We start from the raw sequence: 20928 nt of genomic DNA on the forward strand, positions 1-20928 counted from the left end.
TCAGTACTGCACTGAAGCACCAGCCTGAATACACACTCAAATATCTGAAGTGGCGCTTGAACCCATAAGTCATAACAGATCCAACTGCCATGATTGCAACTCTCAACCCTCCTCTCTAACCCTGAAAATAAAAATGTACAGAGTAAAAGCAGGTACGGTAGAGGTCATAACTTCAAATCATGCTGTGACAAATTGTGACGTTAAATTCAAAGATCTAGTAATTTATGGGCTAGCAACAGAAAATGATAATAAAAAGTTGCCAAGTTGTAAAATCCCAAGTGATTCAGGGAATGGAACTTGCTACTTGTAGGCCAGACTGGATAAATCGCTGATTCTAAATGCCCTTGGGGCACCTGGGGGTGAGCAATCGCAGCCTGCCAGTGCTGCCCACATGAAATATGGGGCCCAACAGAGACGCTGCACCCATATATATCAAATACTTCACCATTCACACCCTGTGAAATGATGCCCACATTCAAAAACTCACCATAATTGCACTGCAAATAAGTTGCACAGAAATCCATCTAGAACACAAAAATGTTTTACAATCCCCCACACTTCTGGAATGCAACACAAGAACAATGGAATACACTCTTTCCTTCATACAGCCTGAAATGGGGCCAATATGTGTAGGACTCAAATGAACAAGCTCTAAACTTCTTATTTCTGCAGCTTTGTGGCCTAAGAAAATAGCCGAGAAGTAGGTTTGTTGATGAACACTTGGTTGAGCCAGATGTCAGGTGAAGAAAAAAAAGTGACACTGCTGCCAGGTGGGATATTTCTGACTATGCGTGGAAGAAGGGCAGCTTCTATGAAAGCGTAGAAGACCCTCATTATTGATCATGTCCTCTGATCCAATATGAACACTAGACTAGATTCACTGGAAGATTCAAATAACTTACATTTGAATGAACTAAGCCTGCTCACTGAACACAACGGCAGAAAGACCCATTGTAGCATGCTCACCATTAGTCAGAACTAGAGAAAAAGGGTCTAAGCCTTGAATCGAAACCAGCTATGTCACTCCCAACCAGGACTGAGCATCAAATTTTGGCATTGTTAAAATATTAATGCGAGGACTTATTTCATTTTTGGATTGAAACAGTACAACTTATCCTAATACAACTGATCTTAAACTTAACATTGAGAATATTTGCAATCGAAAAGAGTAAAAGGGTAGTTAGGGAGAGAGTAGGTCCCCTTAAGGATCAGTGTGGTAACCTATGTGTGGAGCCACAGGAAATCGGCGAGGTCTTAAATGAATACTTCTCGGCTGCATTTACCATGGAGGGGGTCATGGAAGCTAGTGCGTTCAAGGGAGGGAACAGCGATATCCTGGAGCATATCAACATTACAAAGGAGGTGGCGTTGGAGGTTTTGAAGCGCATTAAGGTGGATAAATTCCCAGGGCCTGACCAGATGTATCCTAGGATACTATGGGAAACAAGGGAGGAGATTGCTGGGACCCTAGCAGAGATTTTTGTATCATCGTTGGCCACGGGTGAGGTATCGGAAGACTGGAGGATAGCTAATGCTGTGCCTTTATTTAAGGGCAACAGGGATAAATAAGCCAGGGAATTACAGGCCGGTGAGCCTTACATCAAAGTTATTGAAAGGGATTCTGAGAGACAGGATTTATATGCATTTGGAAAGGCAAGGTCTGATTAGGGATAGTCAGCATGGCTTTGTGCATGGGAAACCATGTCTCACGAATGAGTTTTTTTTGAAGTGACCAAGAGGATTGATGAGGGCAGGGCGATGGATGTTGTCTACATGGACTTTAGCAAGGCCTTCGACAAGGTTCTGCATGGCAGGCTGGTCCAGAAGGATCTAACACATGGGATCCAGGGTGAGCTAGCCAATTGGATACAAAATTGGCTTGGTGATAGGAGGCAGAGGGTGGTAGTGGCGGGTTGTTTTTCAGATTGGAGGCCGGTGACCAGTGGTGTGCCACAGGGATCAGTGCTGGGCCCTCTGTTATTTGTCATATATATCAATGACTTGGATGTGAATGTAGGGGCATGATTACTAAGTTTACAGATGACATCAAAATTGGTGGTATAGCGGACAGTGAAGAAGGTTGTCTAAGGTTACAACAGGATATAGATAAACTGGGAAAGTGGGCAAGGGATTGGCAAATGGAATTTAATGCAAACAAGTGTCAAGTGATGCATTTTGGGAAGTTAAACCAGGGCAGGACATATACAGTGAATGGCAGGGCCCTGGGGGGTGTTGTTGAGCAGAGAGACCTTGGGGTGCAAGTACATAGTTCCCTGAAAGTGGCAACACAGGTAGACAGGGTGGTGAAGAAGGCATATGGCATGCTTGCCTTCATCAGCTGAGGCATTGAGTACAAGAGTTGGGACGTCATGTTACAGTTGTATATAACGTTGGTTAGGCCGCATTTGGAGTACTGTGTGCAGTTCTGGTTGCCGCACTACAGGGAAGATGTGATTAAGCTAGAGGGTGTAGAAAAGATTCATAAGGATGTTGCCTGGTTTGGAGGGCCTGAGTTATAAAGAGAGACTGGAATAGGCTGGGTCGGTTTTCCCTGGAGCGAAGGAGGCTGAGAGGGGACATGATAGAGGTATATAAAAATGAGAGGCATAGATGGGTAGATAGCCAGAGTCCGTTTCCCATGGTAGAGGTGACTAAAACTAGAGGGCATAGATTTAGGAGAGAGGGAGGAAGTTTAAAGGGGATCAAAGTGGTAAATTTTTCACAAAGAATAGTGGGTATCTGGAATGAGCTGCCTGAGGTGGTGGTGGAGGCAGGAACAGTAGCAACATTTAAGAGGCATCTGGACAGGTACTTGAATGAGCAAGGCATAGAGGGATATGGAATTAATGCAGGCAGGTGGGATTAGTATAGATAGGCATTACGGTCGGCATGGACGTGGTGGGGCGAAGGGCCTGTTTCTATGCTGTACGACTCTGACTATCAGCCCCTCAGGTGGATGCAAGAGACCCCATGACATGATTTAAGGAAGAGCAGACAGTTTTCCTCAAACATTTATCCATCAACCAACATCCCTGAAGTAGCTTATGTGACCATTGTGGGACTTTGCTTCGTGCAAACTGGTTGCCACGTTTCCCTACATTACAAGATTTATACTTCAAAAGCTAATTAAATACTTTTGAAATACTTTGGGCCTCCATAAGGTGGTGAAATGTACAATATAAATACAAATTAGTTCATTGTTTCACAAGATCTACCTAAATTGTTCAATTTTGTACGGGGTGAAGGTATCTGAGTTAAATATTGCAAGATTAAATGACCATTCTGGTGGTGGGAGATTCAGCAATGGTAATGCCACTGAAAATAGAGGGATACAGAATTAATGCAGGCAGGTGGATAGATAGGCATTATGGTCGGCATGAACGCGGTGGGCCGAAGGGCCTGTTTCTATGCTGTACGAATCTATGACTGACTCAAACATGCATAAAATCAGTTTCAATTTGTTGCGCGGAATGTTTTTGTAAATGAGGACAGGACAGGAGAGGAAGTAAATCTCAGTTGTTGCAGAATGACATGCTTGATTGTGAAAGAAAGGGAAGACTGATTTATAATGTTAGTACCACAGCAAAGCTGGACGAGCAGAAGCACAGGAAGAATTTAGCAGACAATCTCCTTGGGGCTACAAGTAACTCCACATCCAAGTTACGAACACCAATGTGCCATCTTGAACTACACAAGAGAGCTTGGGCTTGTTTTAAGAATCATACATCCCTGCAGACCACATTCACAATCTTAAGCAACCCACTAGTGGGGAGGAGAGAACAGCAAACAAAGCTGATGATTATTTCTTTGCAAAGAAATAAAAAGTCATCCCAGGCTCTGAATAGATCCCTAGGTGATCAAGTGAGGAATGCAAGTGACTAAAATGTGGTAATGAGAGAAAAACATTCAAAGCTCAAATTTAAAGAAGTCAATACAATGAAAAGGGGAAGAAACAGAAAAATGACCATAATCCTTGGCCATTTCCAGATGACCAAATATCCTATTTAACATCCCAGGAAGATCTGAATGTATTGTCACTAACGAGGACTCCGTCACGTGTAAAAATAGAGAACTTTTATATGGAACACAAGTTAGTGTTTATGAAGCATAACCATGAATAGAATACCCATGTCTGAATATGCCCAAAAGCTGTGTTTAAATAGGGGGCGGGAATCTACAAAGTGTCTACTTTTCAAATTCCTCACCAAATGTACCGTTTTGGAACACCCTTCCATATACAAATTTTGACCGAGCTCTTCTATAAAAGAAATCAGCAATCATTCAAACACATTATCTTCATTACCCACAGCAACAATTTTCCCAGTGTACAAATCACTGCTGTCACCCCACTGCCCCATTTCCTCCTCCTCCATGAGTGGTCCCATGAATTTTTTTGCATGGTAGCTTTGCTTGATGTTTATTTCCTATTTTTTATTTGCGTTGTTGCCTCTCAAATTAACCACCGCAAAATAAAAGACAAGTACGTGCATATTTTGGCTACCACTGTCTTTACTAAAGTGCATAATTTTTGACCAGGCCCATTGTTAAACAGGTTTTGTGAGGTCTGAGATTATTCTTATCAACTGAACTTTGGTATACAGCACATAATTTCAAAGTTTGCAGATGGCACAAATTTAATAAGATGTAGTAAACAAGGAAGATAACAAACTTCAGGAGGACAGAGACTGGTGAAATGAGTAGACACGATAGTTGAAATTTAACACAAGTCTGAAGTGATACATTTTAGTAGGAAGAACAAGGAGGGGCATGAGCTAAATGGCATAATTTTAAAGGGGGTGCTGGAGCAAAGAAAACAGAGCATATGTACATAAATTGTTGATGGTGCCAAGCCAAGTTGAGAATGCTGTTTAATAAAAGCATACGAGATCTTCGGCATTATTAGAGACAGAGTACAAAAGCAAGAAAGTCACGCCAAACCTTTATTTTTTATTCATTCATGGGATGTGGGAGTCACTGGTTAGGCCAGCATTGATTGCCCATCTCTAATTGCCCTCGAGAAAGCAGTGGTGAGCACCTTCTTAAACTGCTGCAGTCCATGTGGGGTAGGCACACCCACAGTGCTGTTAGGAAGGGAGTTCCAGGATTTTGACCCAGCAACAGTGAAGGAATGGCAATATAGTTCCAAGTCAGGATGGTGTGTGGCTTGGAGGGGAACTTGCAGGTGGTGTTCACATGCATCTGCTGCCCTTGTCCTTCTAGGTGGTAGAGGTCATGGGTTTGGAAGGTGCTGTCTAAGGAGCCTTGGTGCGTTGCTGCAGTGCATCTTGTAGATGGTACACACTGTGACCACTGTGTGTCAGTGGTGGAGGGAGTGAATGTTTATGAATGGGGTACCAATCAAGTGGGCTGCTTTGTCCTGGATGGTGTCGAGCTTCTAGTGTTGTTGGAGCTGCACCCATCCAGGCAAGTGGAGAGTATTCCATCACACTCCTGACTTGAGCCTTTAAGATGGTGGACAGGCTTTGGGGAGTCAGGTGGTGAGTTACTCGCCGCAGGATTCGGAGCCTTTGACCTGCTCTTGTAGCCACAGTATTTATATGGCTACTCCAGTTCAGTTTCTGTCAATAGCAACCCCCAGAATGTTGATAGTGGGGGATTCACCAATCGTAATGCCACTGAATGTCAAGGGGAGATGGTTAGATTCTCCCTTGTTGAAGATGGTCATTGCCTGGCACTTAAGTGGCAAGTAACATTTGTACCAAACATCAGCCCAAACCTGGATATTGTCCAGGTCTTGCTGCATTTCTACACGGACTGCTTCAGTCCGAGAAGAGTTGTGAATGGTGCTAAACATTGCACAATCAGCAAACATCCTCACTTCTGACTTTATGATTGAAGGAAGGTCATTGATGAAGCAGCTGAAGATGGCTGGGCCTAGGACACTACCCTGGTTAGACCTTAGTTGGAGTATGTATTCAATTCTGGGAACCACACATGAAGGTGTGTCCAGGTCTTCGAGGGTGTAGAAGTGATTTACTAAAATGGTACCAAGGATGTGGAACTTCAGTTAGGTGGAGAGATTAGTGAAGCTGGGGTTGTTCTCCTTAGAATGGAGATGGTTAAGGGGAGATTTGATACAGGTGTTCAAAATAATGAATGGTTTAGTAAAAGTAATTAAGGGGAAACTTTTCAGTGGCAGAAAGGTCAATAACCAGAAGGCACAGATTTAAGGTGATTGGTAAAAGAACCAGAGACATGAGGAAATTTAAGGAAAAAAAGATGGATTTGTGGTGATCTGGAATGTCTGAAAAGGGAGGTGGAAGTAGATTCAATAGCAATTTTTAAAATGGAATTGGATCAATACTTGAAGGGAAAATAGGCAGCTATAGGGAAAGAGCAGGGGTGTGGTACTAATTGGGTAACGTTTACCAAGGAGCCAGCACAGATATGATGAGCCGAATGGCCTCCGTCTGTGCTGCATCATTGTGATTCTACTGTGAATCTTGACCATTCTGTTCAATGCACATTTCCAAATTATTTGAAGTTTTTAAACAGCACAATTCCAGCGTTGCACCTACTAATGTACCATAACTTTGCACACAGGACTAGAATGGATGCAGTCAAACTTAGAGGTTGATCTGTGACCCTACAAACTGTAAAATTCGCCAATTCCTCCTAGTATTCTGTAAACAGAGAACTCGGCTAGTTTTTAGGGGGGAATTTCAGTATAGCCCATTTATTCTGAAACACTTTAAAAAAAAAATCATTTTTTGACGTGTTCTCTGCCCGTCTGCTTATAGAGAGAGAGAGGGGGTAGGAGAGAAAAATGAAAAAAGAAATGCAAACTGTGGGCCCCATTGTAGTTGCTGAACCGGTTCGGTTGTTAACCTGCCGGTTAACGCCCTTTTAAAAAAAAACCTCTGCTGCACCTGTTTCTCCACGACAGGGATGAATACACAAATCCACTCTCCCCTGGGTGCACATCTCCTCCCAGCAACTCAAATAATGGCCTTTTCAGACTATCTGACTTGATATTTCTTTAAATCCATTTCCCTTTTCCACCGTATCACATGTTTGTTATTTTCTGTTTTACTTTCGCTCCGGTGTTTTTAAAAATCGTTCGAAAACTACATTACAAAAAAAAAAGCTCTGCACTGATTCAGATTACTTTGAAAAGGTGGCTCTCCAGTATTTTTCTCCACACACGTAACCTCCCAATCCTGTAGCAGGTGCATTTTTAAATTGAAAACAAAAACAGGCACACAAGCAATTCACGGTTTGCTACCAAGAACACTGAGCTTCCGGGTATATTGTTTGTAGAAAGACAAGATTTTTGGCAGTGAAAACCCCCCACCCCTCCAAAAATAAAATTGGTTTCATGCTGTACGAGTCATATTCCTCACTCTGGAGTTACTACTTCTAAAGTTCCACATGGGAAGGATTTTTCTTTGTATTCCATACTTTTATTAACAAAAATATAATTCAGTCACCTCGTCCTCTTCATTCTCTTAAAAAGATGACCTTGGACAAAATATCACTTGGAGGGGGTTTGGAGGGAAGGGGTAACTTTGCGAGTTGAGCTGAAAACTTTTTTTTCCTTTAACTTACCTGTTGTTTCAGGGCGAATTCTTCCTTCTCTTCCTCCAGGTCCCCAATGTAGTATTGCTGTAACCAGCGCTGCGCGTTGGGGCTGTGTCGGTGTGGCGGTCCTGCCATGTCCCGGCTCACGTCCCTGCCCGCCCGCTGAACGATCATCTGCTCACCGCCCGGGTGGCGCTGGATAAACGTTGACACGTCGTACACCCGGCGGTCATGGATGATCCAGCAAGAGTCTACCGTTGTGTGCTTCTGCACCTCGGCTATACTAAAGTAGCGCTTCTCCATCTCTCTAACTCTGTCCCTCTCGCTCTGCTGTAAATTAATCACTGCACTATTCCTACCTCACCTCGATCACTCACATTCCACTAGTGTCCAACCCGCCTACCCAGCATTAACATAATGAGCCATGACGCCACCATACACCTGACATAACCCCGCCTCCGCTGAACAATGTCGCTATTAATATTAATGAGAGAATTCCTGCATTGATTAATACAGTCAGACAAGCACCGATGCCAGGGGTGGAGAGCGAGCTTTAATTAGGATGAAAGGGTATGTAGGTGGCTTGATCTTAGAGTAGGTTAAAGGATCGGCACAACATCGTGGGCCGAAGGGCCTGTACTGTGCTGTACTGTTCTATGTTCACAGAGAAGATGGTAATAGAGGGGAGGGGGGTGTGGCATTGTTAATCAAGGAGAGTATTACGGCGGCAGAAAGGACGTTTGAGGACTCGTCCACTGAGGTAGTATGGGCCGAGGTTAGAAACAGGAGAGGAGAGGTCACCCTGTTGGGAGTTTTCTATAGACCTCCGAATAGTTCCAGAGATGTAGAGGAAAGGATAGCGAAGATGATTCTCGACAGGAGTGAGAGTAACAGGGTAGTTGTTATGGGGGACTTTAACTTTCCAAATATTGACTGGAAATACTATAGTTCGAGTACTTTAGATGGGTCAGTTTTTGTCCAGTGTGTGCAGGAGGGTTTTCTGACACAGTATGTAGACAGGCCAACCAGGGGCGATGCCACATTGGATTTGGTACTGGGTAATGAACCCGGCCAGGTGTTAGATTTAGATGTAGGTGAGCACTTTGGTGATAGTGATCACAATTCGGTTAGGTTTACCTTAGCGATGGGCAGGGACAGGTATATACCGCAGGGCAAAAATTATAGCTGGGGAAAGGAAATTATGATGCGATTAGGCAAGATTTAGGATGCGTAGGATGGGGAAGGAAACTGCAGGGGATGGGAACAATCGAAATGTGGAGCTTATTCAAGGAGCAGCTACTGCGTGTCCTTGATAAGTATGTACCTGTGAGGCAGGGAGGAAGTTGTCGAGCGAGGGAGCCATGGTTTACTAAAGAAGTTGAAGCGCTTGTCAAGAGGAAGAAGAAGGCTTATGTTAGGATGAGACGTGAAGGCTCAGTTAGGGCGCTTGAGAGTTACAAGCTAGCCAGGAAGGATCTAAAGGGAGAGCTAAGACGAGCGAGGAGAGGACACGAGAAGTCATTGGCGGATAGGATCAAGGAAAACCCTAAGGCTTTCTATAGGTATATCAGGAATAAAAGAATGACTAGAGTTAGATTAGGGCCAATCAAGGATAGTAGTGGGAAGTTGTGTGTGGAATCAGAGGAGATAGGGGAAGCGTTAAATGAATATTTTGCGTCAGTATTTACAGTAGAGAAAGAAAATGTTGTCGAGGAGAATACTGAGATACAGACTACTAGGCTAGATGGGATTGAGGTTCACAAGGAGGAGGTGTTAGCAATTTTGGAAAGTGTGAAAATAGATAAGTCCCCTGGGCCAGATGGGATATATCCTAGGATTCTCTGGGAAGCCAGGGAGGAGATTGCAGAGCCTTTGACCTTGATCTTTATGTCGTCATTGTCGACAGGAATAGTGCCGGAAGACTGGAGGATAGCAAATGTTGTCCCCTTGTTCAAGAAGGGGAGTAGAGACAGCCCTAGTAATTATAGACCTGTGAGCCTTACTTCGGTTGTGGGTAAAATGTTGGAAAAGGTTATAAGAGATAGGATTTATAATCATCTTGAAAAGAATAAGTTCATTAGAGATAGTCAGCACGGTTTTGTGAAGGCTAGGTCGTGCCTCACAAACCTTATTGAGTTTTTTGAGAAGGTGACCAAACAGGTGGATGAGGGTAAAGCTGTGGATGTGGTGTATGTGGATTTCAGTAAGGCGTTTGATAAGGTTCCCCACGGTAGGCTATTGCAGAAAATACGGAAGTATGGGATTGAAGGTGATTTAGTGCTTTGGATCAGAAATTGGCTAGCTGAAAAAAGACAGAGGGTGGTGGTTGATGGCAAATGTTCATCCTGGAGTTTAGTTACTAGTGGTGTACCGCAAGGATCTGTTTTGGGGCCACTGCTGTTTGTCATTTTTATAAATGACCTGGATGAGGGTGTAGAAGGGTGGGTTAGTACATTTGCGGATGACACGAAGGTCGGTGGAGTTGTGGATATTGCCGAAGGATGTTGTAGGGTACAGAGGGACATAGATAGGCTGCAGAGCTGGGCTGAGAGATGGCAAATGGAGTTTAATGCGGAAAAGTGTGAGGTGATTCACTTTGGAAGGAGTAACAGGAATGCAGAGTACTGGGCTAATGGGAAGATTCTTGGTAGTTTAGATGAACAGAGAGATCTTGGTGTCCAGGTACATAAATCCCTGAAAGTTGCTACCCAGGTTAATAGGGCTGTTAAGAAGGCATATGGTGTGTTAGCTTTTATTAGTAGGGGGATCAAGTTTCGGAGCCACGAGGTCATGCTGCAGTTGTACAAAACTCTGGTGAGGCCGCACCTGGATTATTGCGTGCAGTTCTGGTCACCGCATTATAGGAAGGATGTGGAAGCTTTGGAAAGGGTGCAGAGGAGATTTACTAGGATGTTGCCTGGTATGGAGGGAAGGTCTTACGAGGAAAGGCTGAGGGACTTGAGGTTGTTTTCGTTAGAGAGAAGGAGGAGGAGAGGTGACTTAATAGAGACATATAAGATAATCAGAGGGTTAGATAGGGTGGATAGTGAGAGTCTTTTTCCTCGGATGGTGATGGCAAACACGAGGGGGCATAGCTTTAAGTTGAGGGGTGATAGATATAGGACAGATGTTAGAGGTAGTTTCTTTACTCAGAGAGTAGTAGGGGCGTGGAACGCCCTGCCTGCAACAGTAGTAGACTCGCCAACTTTAAGGGCATTTAAGTGGTCATTGGATAGACATATGGATGAAAATGGAATAGTGTAGGTCAGATGGTTTCACAGGTCGGCGCATCATCGAGGGCCGAAGGGCCTGTACTGCGCTGTAATGTTCTAATGTTCTATGATCTATGAAAGCTGAGCGGATGCAGCTTCAGTGTGAAACTAGGCCTGCCTACACCATCTCGAGGTATTTACCTACTGGGTTATGGCTCTCCACCTCGCCATCTGCTTTAGTTTGTTCAGTAAGTTGTCAGCTGAGGTATCGATAGTTGTAATAACTCTGGAATTCCCTCCCTAATCTCACCATCTCTCCTCTACTTCCTAAAACCTTCCTTCTTTGACCCAGCTTTTGCTCACTTGTCCCTAATATTTCTTTATGTGCCTGAGTTTTATCTGATTACATTCCTGTCATGCACCTTGGGGCATTTTACTACATTAAATATGTCATGTAATTGCAAGTATTTGTTGTTGAGTAAGGTAGAACACATTCAACAACAGCCCGCCAGGTCCCTCAGCACCACACCTTTCAGTGTTAAAAACAAACCATTCTCACAGATCTATATTTCCACCAACCTTAAAGATGTTTCTGAAGTTATTTTTTAGTTTATTCTTTCACTTTGCAAATGGATTTAACCAGATTGATATGACTCAGTGTGAACAAAATACAGCAAGATCAGTGCATAGTTTTATTTTAAGAGGCATTTTACACCCAGCAGAGTGTAAGGAGATTGTGGTATTTCCCTTTAATCAACCAGGAAAATGAACCCAGTATTACCTACTATTTTTATATTTAAATGTCAGCCTTGGCTCAGGGGTAACACTCTCACCTCTAAGTCAGAACCTTCAAGTCCCTCTCCAGAGAATTGAGTACATTATCCAGGCTCACACCTCAGTGCAGTACTGTTGGAGATGCTGTCTTTCAGATGAGATGTGAAACTAAGGCTCCATCTGCCTCTCAGGTGAGTATAATAGATCCCATGGCACTATTCCTTTCCTCTCCAAAGTCCTTGAATGTGTTGTCACTTCCTAAATCTGTGCCCATCTTTTCCACAATTCCATGTTTGAATCTCTACAATCAAGTTTCTGGGCTAGGCACAGTACTGAAATGGCCCTTATTAAAGTCACAAATGATGTAGTTTGTGATTGTGATCATGATAAACTATCCCATCTCATCCTTCTTGACCTGTCTGGAGCTTTTGACATAGTTGACCACACTATCCTCCTCCTATGTCCTCCAGTTGGGTGGGACTGCCCCAGCTTGGTTTCATCCTTATCTAATTATAAACACAGATTCAGCTGCAATGATTTCTCTTCCTTCTCTTGTTCTGTTACCTCGAGTTCCCCAAGGATCTATTCTTGACCCCAATTGATTTCTCATCTACATGCTACCCTTTGCCGATATCATCCAAAAGCACCACATCAAGTTACACAAGTATGCTGATGACACTCGGCCCAGTCTCACCAACACCTCCTTGGACCCTTCAACTGTTTTTGATTTCTCACCCTGCTTGTCTGACATCCAATATTAGATGAGCAGCAATTTCCTCCAACTAAATATTGGGAAGACTGAAACTGTTGCTTTTGGTCCTCACCACAAATTTGTCCCCTGTCCACCATTTCCATTCCTGGTAACTGCCTTAAACTCAGCAAGACCATTCTCAACCATAGTGTTGTGTTTGACCCTAAGTTACCTTTACAACCACTTATCTGCAACTCACCAAGGCTGCCTACTTCTACCTCTGTATCCTCACTCAAATCTTCCTCAGCTCATCTGCTGCTAAAACCCTCATTTATACCTTTGCTACCTCTAGACATAACTATTCCAATGGTCTCTTGGCCAGCTTCCCATTTTCTACCCTACATAAACTTGTGCTCATACAAAACTCTGCTGCCATATCTTAACCCATTCCAAATCTCATTCCCCCATCACCCCTGTGCTTGCTGAACTTCGCTGGCTCCCTGTCTGACAATACCTCAATTTTAAAATCTTCATCATTGTTTTCAAATCCCCACATGGCATTGCCCTTTCCGATCTGTGTATCCTCCTCCAGCCCGACAAGCATATTTTAATGCGGGTCCTACTACTTTAAAATCCAGGGGCTTTAAAATCCAGCCCATTGTCTTTTCATTATCATATTGTTGTTTGTCGGATCTTGTGCACAAATTGACAGTTGTGTTTCCTACACTACATTATTGGCTGTAACGTGCTTTGGATGATGAAAAGCACTATTTAAATTCAAGTTCTTTCCATCTTTTGTTTTACATTTAGGAGTATAGCTTTTGCAGATGTTCTTCTTATTGCCACTTTTGGCCCAGTCAGGTGGTATATACCAGTCGTTGATTGTTCCTTGTTATTCACTGTGAGTTGGAAAGCAGTAGAAGCATAAAGGTTTACAGCACTGAAAGAACCCATTCTTTGCTTGTTACTGGAAGTTGAGATGCCACTGATAACCAACATGTTAAACTCAGCTAACATACTACACTTGGTATGTATTCAATATATGAAACACACAGTGCATGGAAAGGATTCACTCATGAACACCATATTTTGCATTTGTTTAAATGCTTGAGATTCACATGGCAAACTTGAATGTATACAAAGCTATGTTTAAATTACATGCATGAATTGTGACCAATTTATTTGTTTTTAAATAGCTGCTACAACTTTGGGATTTGCAATGTTTTGGAAGTGCTTCAATAGAATAAAACTCCCATGATTTTTTAGCACTATATTTTATTCTTGAAATGCATTCCAAATTGTATAACATATTTATAAGAAAATACAAGTGTTTGAGGAGGTGGGAATAGTTTACCACTAAAGCTTTTTATTTTGTCTGCAGTAAGCAGTAAAGCGCCCAATGGTGAACACAGCGTTCCTTTATTAAATTACTTGGTTTGAACTGGGTTTTCTTTCACTTCCTGTTAAATGGGCATTATATTTCCTTGTCTGTGCATATTAATTACAAGTAATTAACTGTAGATTGTACAATAAACTTTCACTGATTATGGGCTGAATTTTATCAGCGCTCCGTAGTGACACGCTGTGAAGTCAGCAGCCTTCTGACACGGACATGCGGCCGCTCAGTCCCCGCGATATTACAAGCAGGGGCTCATTTAAATGGAGGGGACGGAGCAGTCACCCCTGATGACATAGGGTGCAGGCGCTGGCGCCATTTTTAAAGGGCTTCAAGCCCTTCCGGATATATTTAAATATTTAAAGCTGTCGGTGTGATAGAAAAAACATTGAGTCCCCGCCCCTCCACTGAGTCCTCAACACATAAATTGTGCTATTCCCCCCAAAAATCCACTTTTTGCAATTCCAAACTCCCCCCTCCACCCACGAACTTCAGTATCTTTGACCCTCAATCCCTTCCCACCATCCCCACAACCAATAGTAATAGGTTTTCCCACTCCCCCCCCCCCCCCGCACCCCCCAGCCTTGATAATTTTATTCCTTCCCCGTCCCCACCAGTGTCTCACCTCGGAACACCAGTGGAGTTCCAAAGACATGTGAGTTGCAGCCGGTTGGCTGTAAAATCGGCGTGGGACGGCTGCTGTCAGCAGGTAAGTTCATCTGCATTTTAATTATCCTCATTTTAATATTTTAAAGAAGGCCCCGCCGCCAAGCGGCAGGAGTGGCCTCACTGATGCCTTGCCACCAATGCTAACATCCGATGGGGCCTTCTCGGTGTTGTGGTTCGTGGCGGGCCGATCCTACTAGTGTTTTATAGGCCTCCCCACTACAAGCCACGGCGTCAATGGGTTGGTAAAATTAGGCCCTACATGTTGCTCTTTGTTGTTCAATGTGAATAAATATGCATCGGGGCACAGGTTGCACTGGTTCTTACTCTCCATCACTGATTTTTGAAAAAAAAAACAAAATTTTGACAAATGTACTCCTATAAATTACTGTAGCAGTTTTTGATCTCATTGAAGCAGTCAAAAACATTATTGCATTGTAATCATACCCAGCCAACCAGACTCTCAAATAATCAAACAAAACATTTTTTTTCTTTACTCCAAAACACGATTGATCATTCATCCCTATGTGTCCTTTGATATAGTTTACAGCTCAATTTTTGCAGTATGTATATGTGCACGTACATCTTGCATATATGATCTGAGATATTTATAACTCATTAGATAAATGTCTTAACACCAGAACTGAGCTCTTAAGGGTTCACTGGACCACAAGTATTTGTTATAATAAAACATTTCACAGAAATGTTAATTCACAGTTGCATTATCCAATGTCGGTCATGATAAATCACTGTAAAGACAAGACTCTGGTATGTACATTACTTAGTGCTAATATATTACAGCACAAACCATCTCAACACTATTGTAAAAGCAAAATACTGCGGATGCTGGAAATCTGAAATAAAAACAAGAAATGTTGGAAAAGGTTATAAGAGACAGGATTTATAATCATCTAGAAAAGAATAAGTTCATTAGCGATAGTCAGCACGGTTTTGTGATGGGTAGGTCGTGCCTCACAAACCTTATTGAGTTTTTCGAGAAGGTGACCAAACAGGTGGATGAGGGTAAAGCTGTGGATGTGGTGTATATGGATTTCAGTAAGGCGTTTGATAAGGTTCCCCACGGTAGGCTATTGCAGAAAATACGGAAGTATGGGGTTGAAGGTGATTTAGAGCTTTGGATCAGAAATTGGCTAGCTGAAAGAAGACAGAGGGTGGTGGTTGATGGCAAATGTTCATCCTGGAGTTTAGTTACTAGTGGTGTACCGCAAGGATCTGTTTTGGGGCCACTGCTGTTTGTCATTTTTATAAATGACCTGGAAGAGGGTGTAGAAGGGTGGGTTAGTAAATTTGCGGATGACACGAAGGTCGGTGGAGTTGTGGATAGTGCCGAAGGATGTTGTAGGGTACAGAGGGACATAGATAGGCTGCAGAGCTGGGCTGAGAGATGGCAAATGGAGTTTAATGCGGAAAAGTGTGAGGTGATTCACTTTGGAAGGAGTAACAGGAATGCAGAGTACTGGGCTAATGGGAAGATTCTTGGTAGTTTAGATGAACAGAGAGATCTTGGTGTCCAGGTACATAAATCCCTGAAAGTTGCTACCCAGGTTAATAGGGCTGTTAAGAAGGCATATGGTGTGTTAGCTTTTATTAGTAGGGGGATCAAGTTTCGGAGCCACGAGGTCATGCTGCAGTTGTACAAAACTCTGGTGAGGCCGCACCTGGAGTATTGCGTGCAGTTCTGGTCACCGCATTATAGGAAGGATGTGGAAGCTTTGGAAAGGGTGCAGAGGAGATTTACTAGGATGTTGCCTGGTATGGAGGGAAGGTCTTACGAGGAAAGGCTGAGGGACTTGAGGTTGTTTTCGTTGGAGAGAAGGAGGAGGAGAGGTGACTTAATAGAGACATATAAGATAATCAGAGGGTTAGATAGGGTGGATAGTGAGAGTCTTTTTCCTCGGATGGTGATGGCAAACACGAGGGGACATAGCTTTAAGTTGAGGGGTGATAGATATAGGACAGATGTCAGAGGTAGTTTCTTTACTCAGAGAGTAGTAGGGGCGTGGAACGCCCTGCCTGCAACAGTAGTAGACTCGCCAACCTTAAGGGCATTTAAGTGGTCATTGGATAGACATATGGATGAAAATGGAATAGTGTAGGTCAGATGGTTTCACAGGTCGGCGCAACATTGAGGGCCGAAGGGCCTGTACTGCGCTGTAATGTTCTAAAAAAAAGTGCTGGAACCACTCAGCAGGTCTGGCAGCATCTGTGGAAAGAGAAGCAGAGTTAACGTTTCGGGTCAGTGACCCTTCTTCGGAACTGATAAATATTAGAAAAGTCACAGGCTATAAGCAAGTGAGGTGGGGGTGGGGCAAGAGATAATAAAGGAGAAGGTGTAGATTGGACAAGGCCACATAGCTGACCAAAAGGTCATGGAGCAAAGGCAAACAATATGTTAATGGTGTGTTGAAAGACAAAGCATTAGTACAGAAAAGGTGTTAACAGCAGCAAGTGCAAACATGAAAAAAAACAGTGGGTTAGCAAACTGAACAAACTAAGATGAAATGGAATAAATGCAAAAAAAAGGTTGTAAAGAATGTAAAAAAGAAAAAAAGAAGAAAAAACAACTAAAAATGAAAGTGAAATGGGGGGCTGTCATGCTCTGAAATTATTGAACTCAATGTTCAGTCCAGCAGGCTGTAGTGTGCCTAATCGGTAGATGAGATGCTGTTCCTCGAGCTTGCGTTGATGTTCACTGGAACACTGCAGCAATCCCAGGACAGAGACGTGAGCATGAGAGCAGGGGGGAGTGTTGAAATGGCAAGCAACCGGAAGCTCAGGGTCCTGCTGGCGGACCGAGCGGAGATGTTCTGCAAAATGGTCACCCAGTCTGTGCTTAGTCTTCCCAATGTAGAGGAGACCACATTGTGAGCAGCGAATACAGTATACTACATTGAAAGAAGTACAAGTAAATCACTGCTTCACCTGAAAGGAGTGTTTGGGGCCTGGGATAGTGAGGAGAGAGGAGGTAAATGGGCAGGTATTACACCTCCTGCGATTGCAGGGGAAGGTGCCATGGGATGGGGATGAGGTGGTGGGGGTAATGGAGGAGTGGACCAGGGTGTCGCGGAGGGAATGATCCCTTCGGAATGCTGACAGGGGAAGGGAGGGGAAGATGCGTTTGGTAGTGGCATCACGCTGGAGGTGGCGGAAATGGCGGAGGATGATCCTTTGGATATGGAGGCTGATGGGGTGGAAAGTGAGGACAAGGGGAACCCTGTCACGGTTCTGGGAGGGAGGGGAAGGGTTGAGGGCAATGGGCCGGACACGGTTGAGGGCCCTGTCAACAACAGTGGGGGGGAATCCTTGGTTGAGGAAAAAGGAGGTCATACCAGAAGCACCGTCATAGAAGGTAGCATCATTAGAGCAGATGCGTCGAAGACGGAGAAACCGGGAGAATGGAATGCAGTCCTTACAGGAGGTAGGGTGTGAAGAAATGTAGTCGAGGTAGCTGTGGGAGTCGGTGGGACTATTGTATCCTTACAGAGAATAAATGCTTCCTTATACACTTGCTTACATTTATAGGTCTAACAAATATCATGTATGTATTAATGAAAAGGTGCGATTCAAATAGCATACTTGCGTCAATATGTAAATGAAGGCAGAGCCCATGGGATAACAGAGAGCAACAGGGGACAAATGATTCCAGAAGCTCTTCAACAAACACGCATCAGCTTGCATTGACAAGTTGGGGCTCATATGCAACCTTTAGATGAAATGTGATGGAAAAACCATCATTGCCAAGAAGGGTCAGGACAACAAAATACAAACCTTTAACATAAGAAATAAAAAAGCTTTACAAGTATTTTGGGTTGTGAACTTTGTGCAAGTTAAATACCATGTGTAACTGCACTTTTGGAGTTACTCACCTGAATTAAATACTGTACTATTTTTAAGTGCTAAAGTAATGTCTAGTGTAACTGTGTAATTTATTTGTTACTTTGTAAGAACAACTGTGAGGTAGACGCATGTTAACATTGTGAACAGATTTTATTTTTTAAACCTCATGACTGATTTCACTTATTGACTAAGACCTTTTTACAATGCTCCAAATGGTCAGTCTCTGGATGGATCAGCATATAAGCCACAGTACCACTGAATGATGCCTTGTACTCCACTCAAGATGGATGGTCCCCAATGGCTCAGCTGGTTAAGAAAAACGTAAGACTTGTATTTCTATAACAACAGCACATGTATCAGAAATGTTTCAAAGCACTTTGCATGCAATGGATTAGTCTAAAGTGCACAGAAGTAAAATGTGGCAGCCAACTTGTGCAGAAGAAGACCCTACACACAGACCTGAAATGCGAACTCTGCTTCTTTCTTCACAGATGCTGCCTGACCTGCTGAGTATTTCCAGCACTTGCTGTTTTTATTTCAGGTAAAAAAAAATTATATGGACCTGGAGGCATCGTGTTGAAGATAATGGGAGAGTTAAAGTCAAGATTGAGTTACCAGGGAAAGGAAATTTCGGAGACCTTGTAGGTAATTAAAAATCAAAGTTGTTCACTCTTAAGTAAGAAGGCTTGCATAGACTTACACTCATATATAGAGTGGAAGAGTTCGCATGTAAGGAAAACCAGCCTTGAAATTTTAGAGCCTAATTTCCAAAATTATTTAGAGGACTGGGGAAGTTTAAAAACAGCATACCATATCATTCTAAGAAAGGAAATGGAGCCAGTGTGTTTCTGTACAACTAGGAAAGTCCTGCATTCACTTCTAGAAAAAGTAAAAAAGGAAATTGAATTAATGACAAACCAAGGAATCATTTCACCTGTAACAAAACCTACAGGATGGTGCTCAGGTATGGAAGAAACCAAACCGTTCAATTAGAATTTGTGTTGACCTCACGCAACTGAATAAGGCAGTAGAAAGAGAAATATATCCAATGTCATCAGTAGATAAGAGTTTGGCAAAACTGGGGAGGAGCTCATTCTTTACCAAACTGGACGCAAACAGCAGTTTTGGCAATTACCCTCAGACAAGGAATCTAAGCTTTTAATACAAACATACGTATTAGGAGCTGAAGTAGGCCATTCGACCCCTCGAGCCTACTCTGCCAATCAATAAGATAATGGCTGATCTGTTTGTGTCTCGAATTCCACCCCCCTCCCCCCCATCTACCCCCAATAACCTTTGATTCCCTTGTCTAACAAGAACCTCTGCCTTAAAAATATTCAATGACCCTACCTCCACCACCTTCTGGGGCAGAGAGTTCGAAAGTCGCACAACCCTCTGAGAGAAAACATTCTCCTCATCTCTGTCCTAAAAGGGTGACCCCTAATTTTAAAACAGTACCCTCTAGTTCTGGACTCACCCACAAGAGGAAACATCCTTTCCACATCCACCTTGTCAAGACCGTTCAGGATCTTATATACTTCAATCAAGTCTCCCTTCACTCTTCTAAACTCCATTGAAAACAAGCCCAGTCTGTCCAACCTTTCCTCATAAGACAACCCGCTCATTCCAGTTGTCAATCTAGTAAACCTCCTCCGAACCACCTCCTTAATCCTTACATCCTTAAATAAGGAGACCAAAACTGCACACAGTATTCTAGATCTGGTCTCACCAATGTCCTGTATAACTGAAGCATAACATCCTTACTTTTATTTTCAATTCCTTTTGTAACAAAGGATAGCATTCTATTAGCCTTTTTTATTTGCTGTACCTGCATACTAACTTTTTGTGACTCATGCACTAGAACACATAGATCCCTCTGCACCTCGGAATTCTGCAATTGTTCTCCATTTAAGTAATACTCTGCTTTTTTATTCTTCCTGCCAAAGTGAACAACTTCACATTTTCCCACATTATACGCCATCTGCCAGATTTCTGCCCACTCACAGCCTATCTATATCAGTCTGCAAACTCCTTACGTCCTCTTCGCAACATACTTCCCTACCAATCTTTGTGTCATCTGCAGATTTAGCTACCATGCCATTGCTCCCCTCATCTAAGTCATTGATATAAATTGTAAAAAGTTGAGACACCAGCATAGACCCCTGCGGGACACCACTCGTCACATCCTGCCAATCAGAAAAGGATCCATTTATGCATACTCTCTGTTTTCTGCCAGCCAGCCAATCTTCTATCCATGCTGATATGTTACCCTCTACACCATGAACTCCTACTTTGCACAATAACCTTTTATGTGGCACCTTGTCAAATGCCTTCTGGAAATCCAAGTACGGTATGTCAATGGGCATCCCTTTATCCACAGTGCATGTTACTCCTTCAAAGAACTCCAATAAATTGCTTAAACATGATTTCCCTTTCACAAAACTATGCTGCATATTCCCGATTACCTTGAGTTTTTCTAAGTGCCCAGCGATAGCCTCCTTAATGATCGATTCTAACACCTTTCCCACAACAGACACCAAGCTAACTGGCCTATAGTTACCTGTTTTCTGTCTCCCCCTGTGAATAGAGAGGTTATATTTGCTACTTTCCAGTCTGATGGAACCTTTCCAGAATCTAGCGAATTTTGAAAAATTAACACCAACACATCTACTACCTCATTAGCCTCCTCTTTTAAGACCCTAGTATGTAGCCCATCAGGACCCGGGGACTTGTCAGCCCGCAGCTCCATCAGTTTGCTTAGTACCGCTTCCCTGGTGATTGTAATTTCA

At 43.1% G+C, this 20928-nt stretch overlaps 1 protein-coding gene across 1 annotated transcript in view; it reads right to left on the reverse strand.

The window, feature by feature from the left end:
* Positions 1-7936, reverse strand: part of fa2h (fatty acid 2-hydroxylase) — an 87707-nt gene extending 79771 nt beyond the window's left edge. The window contains exon 1 of the mRNA XM_068049930.1: positions 7570-7936. Within this exon, the coding sequence (XP_067906031.1) occupies positions 7570-7845 (276 nt within the window). The 5' untranslated portion in view covers positions 7846-7936. The remainder of the gene's footprint in view (positions 1-7569) is intronic.
* Positions 7937-20928: the final 12992 nt, after the last annotated feature.

The sequence above is a fragment of the Heterodontus francisci genome, chromosome 17 (genome assembly GCF_036365525.1).
Source record: "Heterodontus francisci isolate sHetFra1 chromosome 17, sHetFra1.hap1, whole genome shotgun sequence".
NCBI lineage: Eukaryota > Metazoa > Chordata > Chondrichthyes > Heterodontiformes > Heterodontidae > Heterodontus > Heterodontus francisci.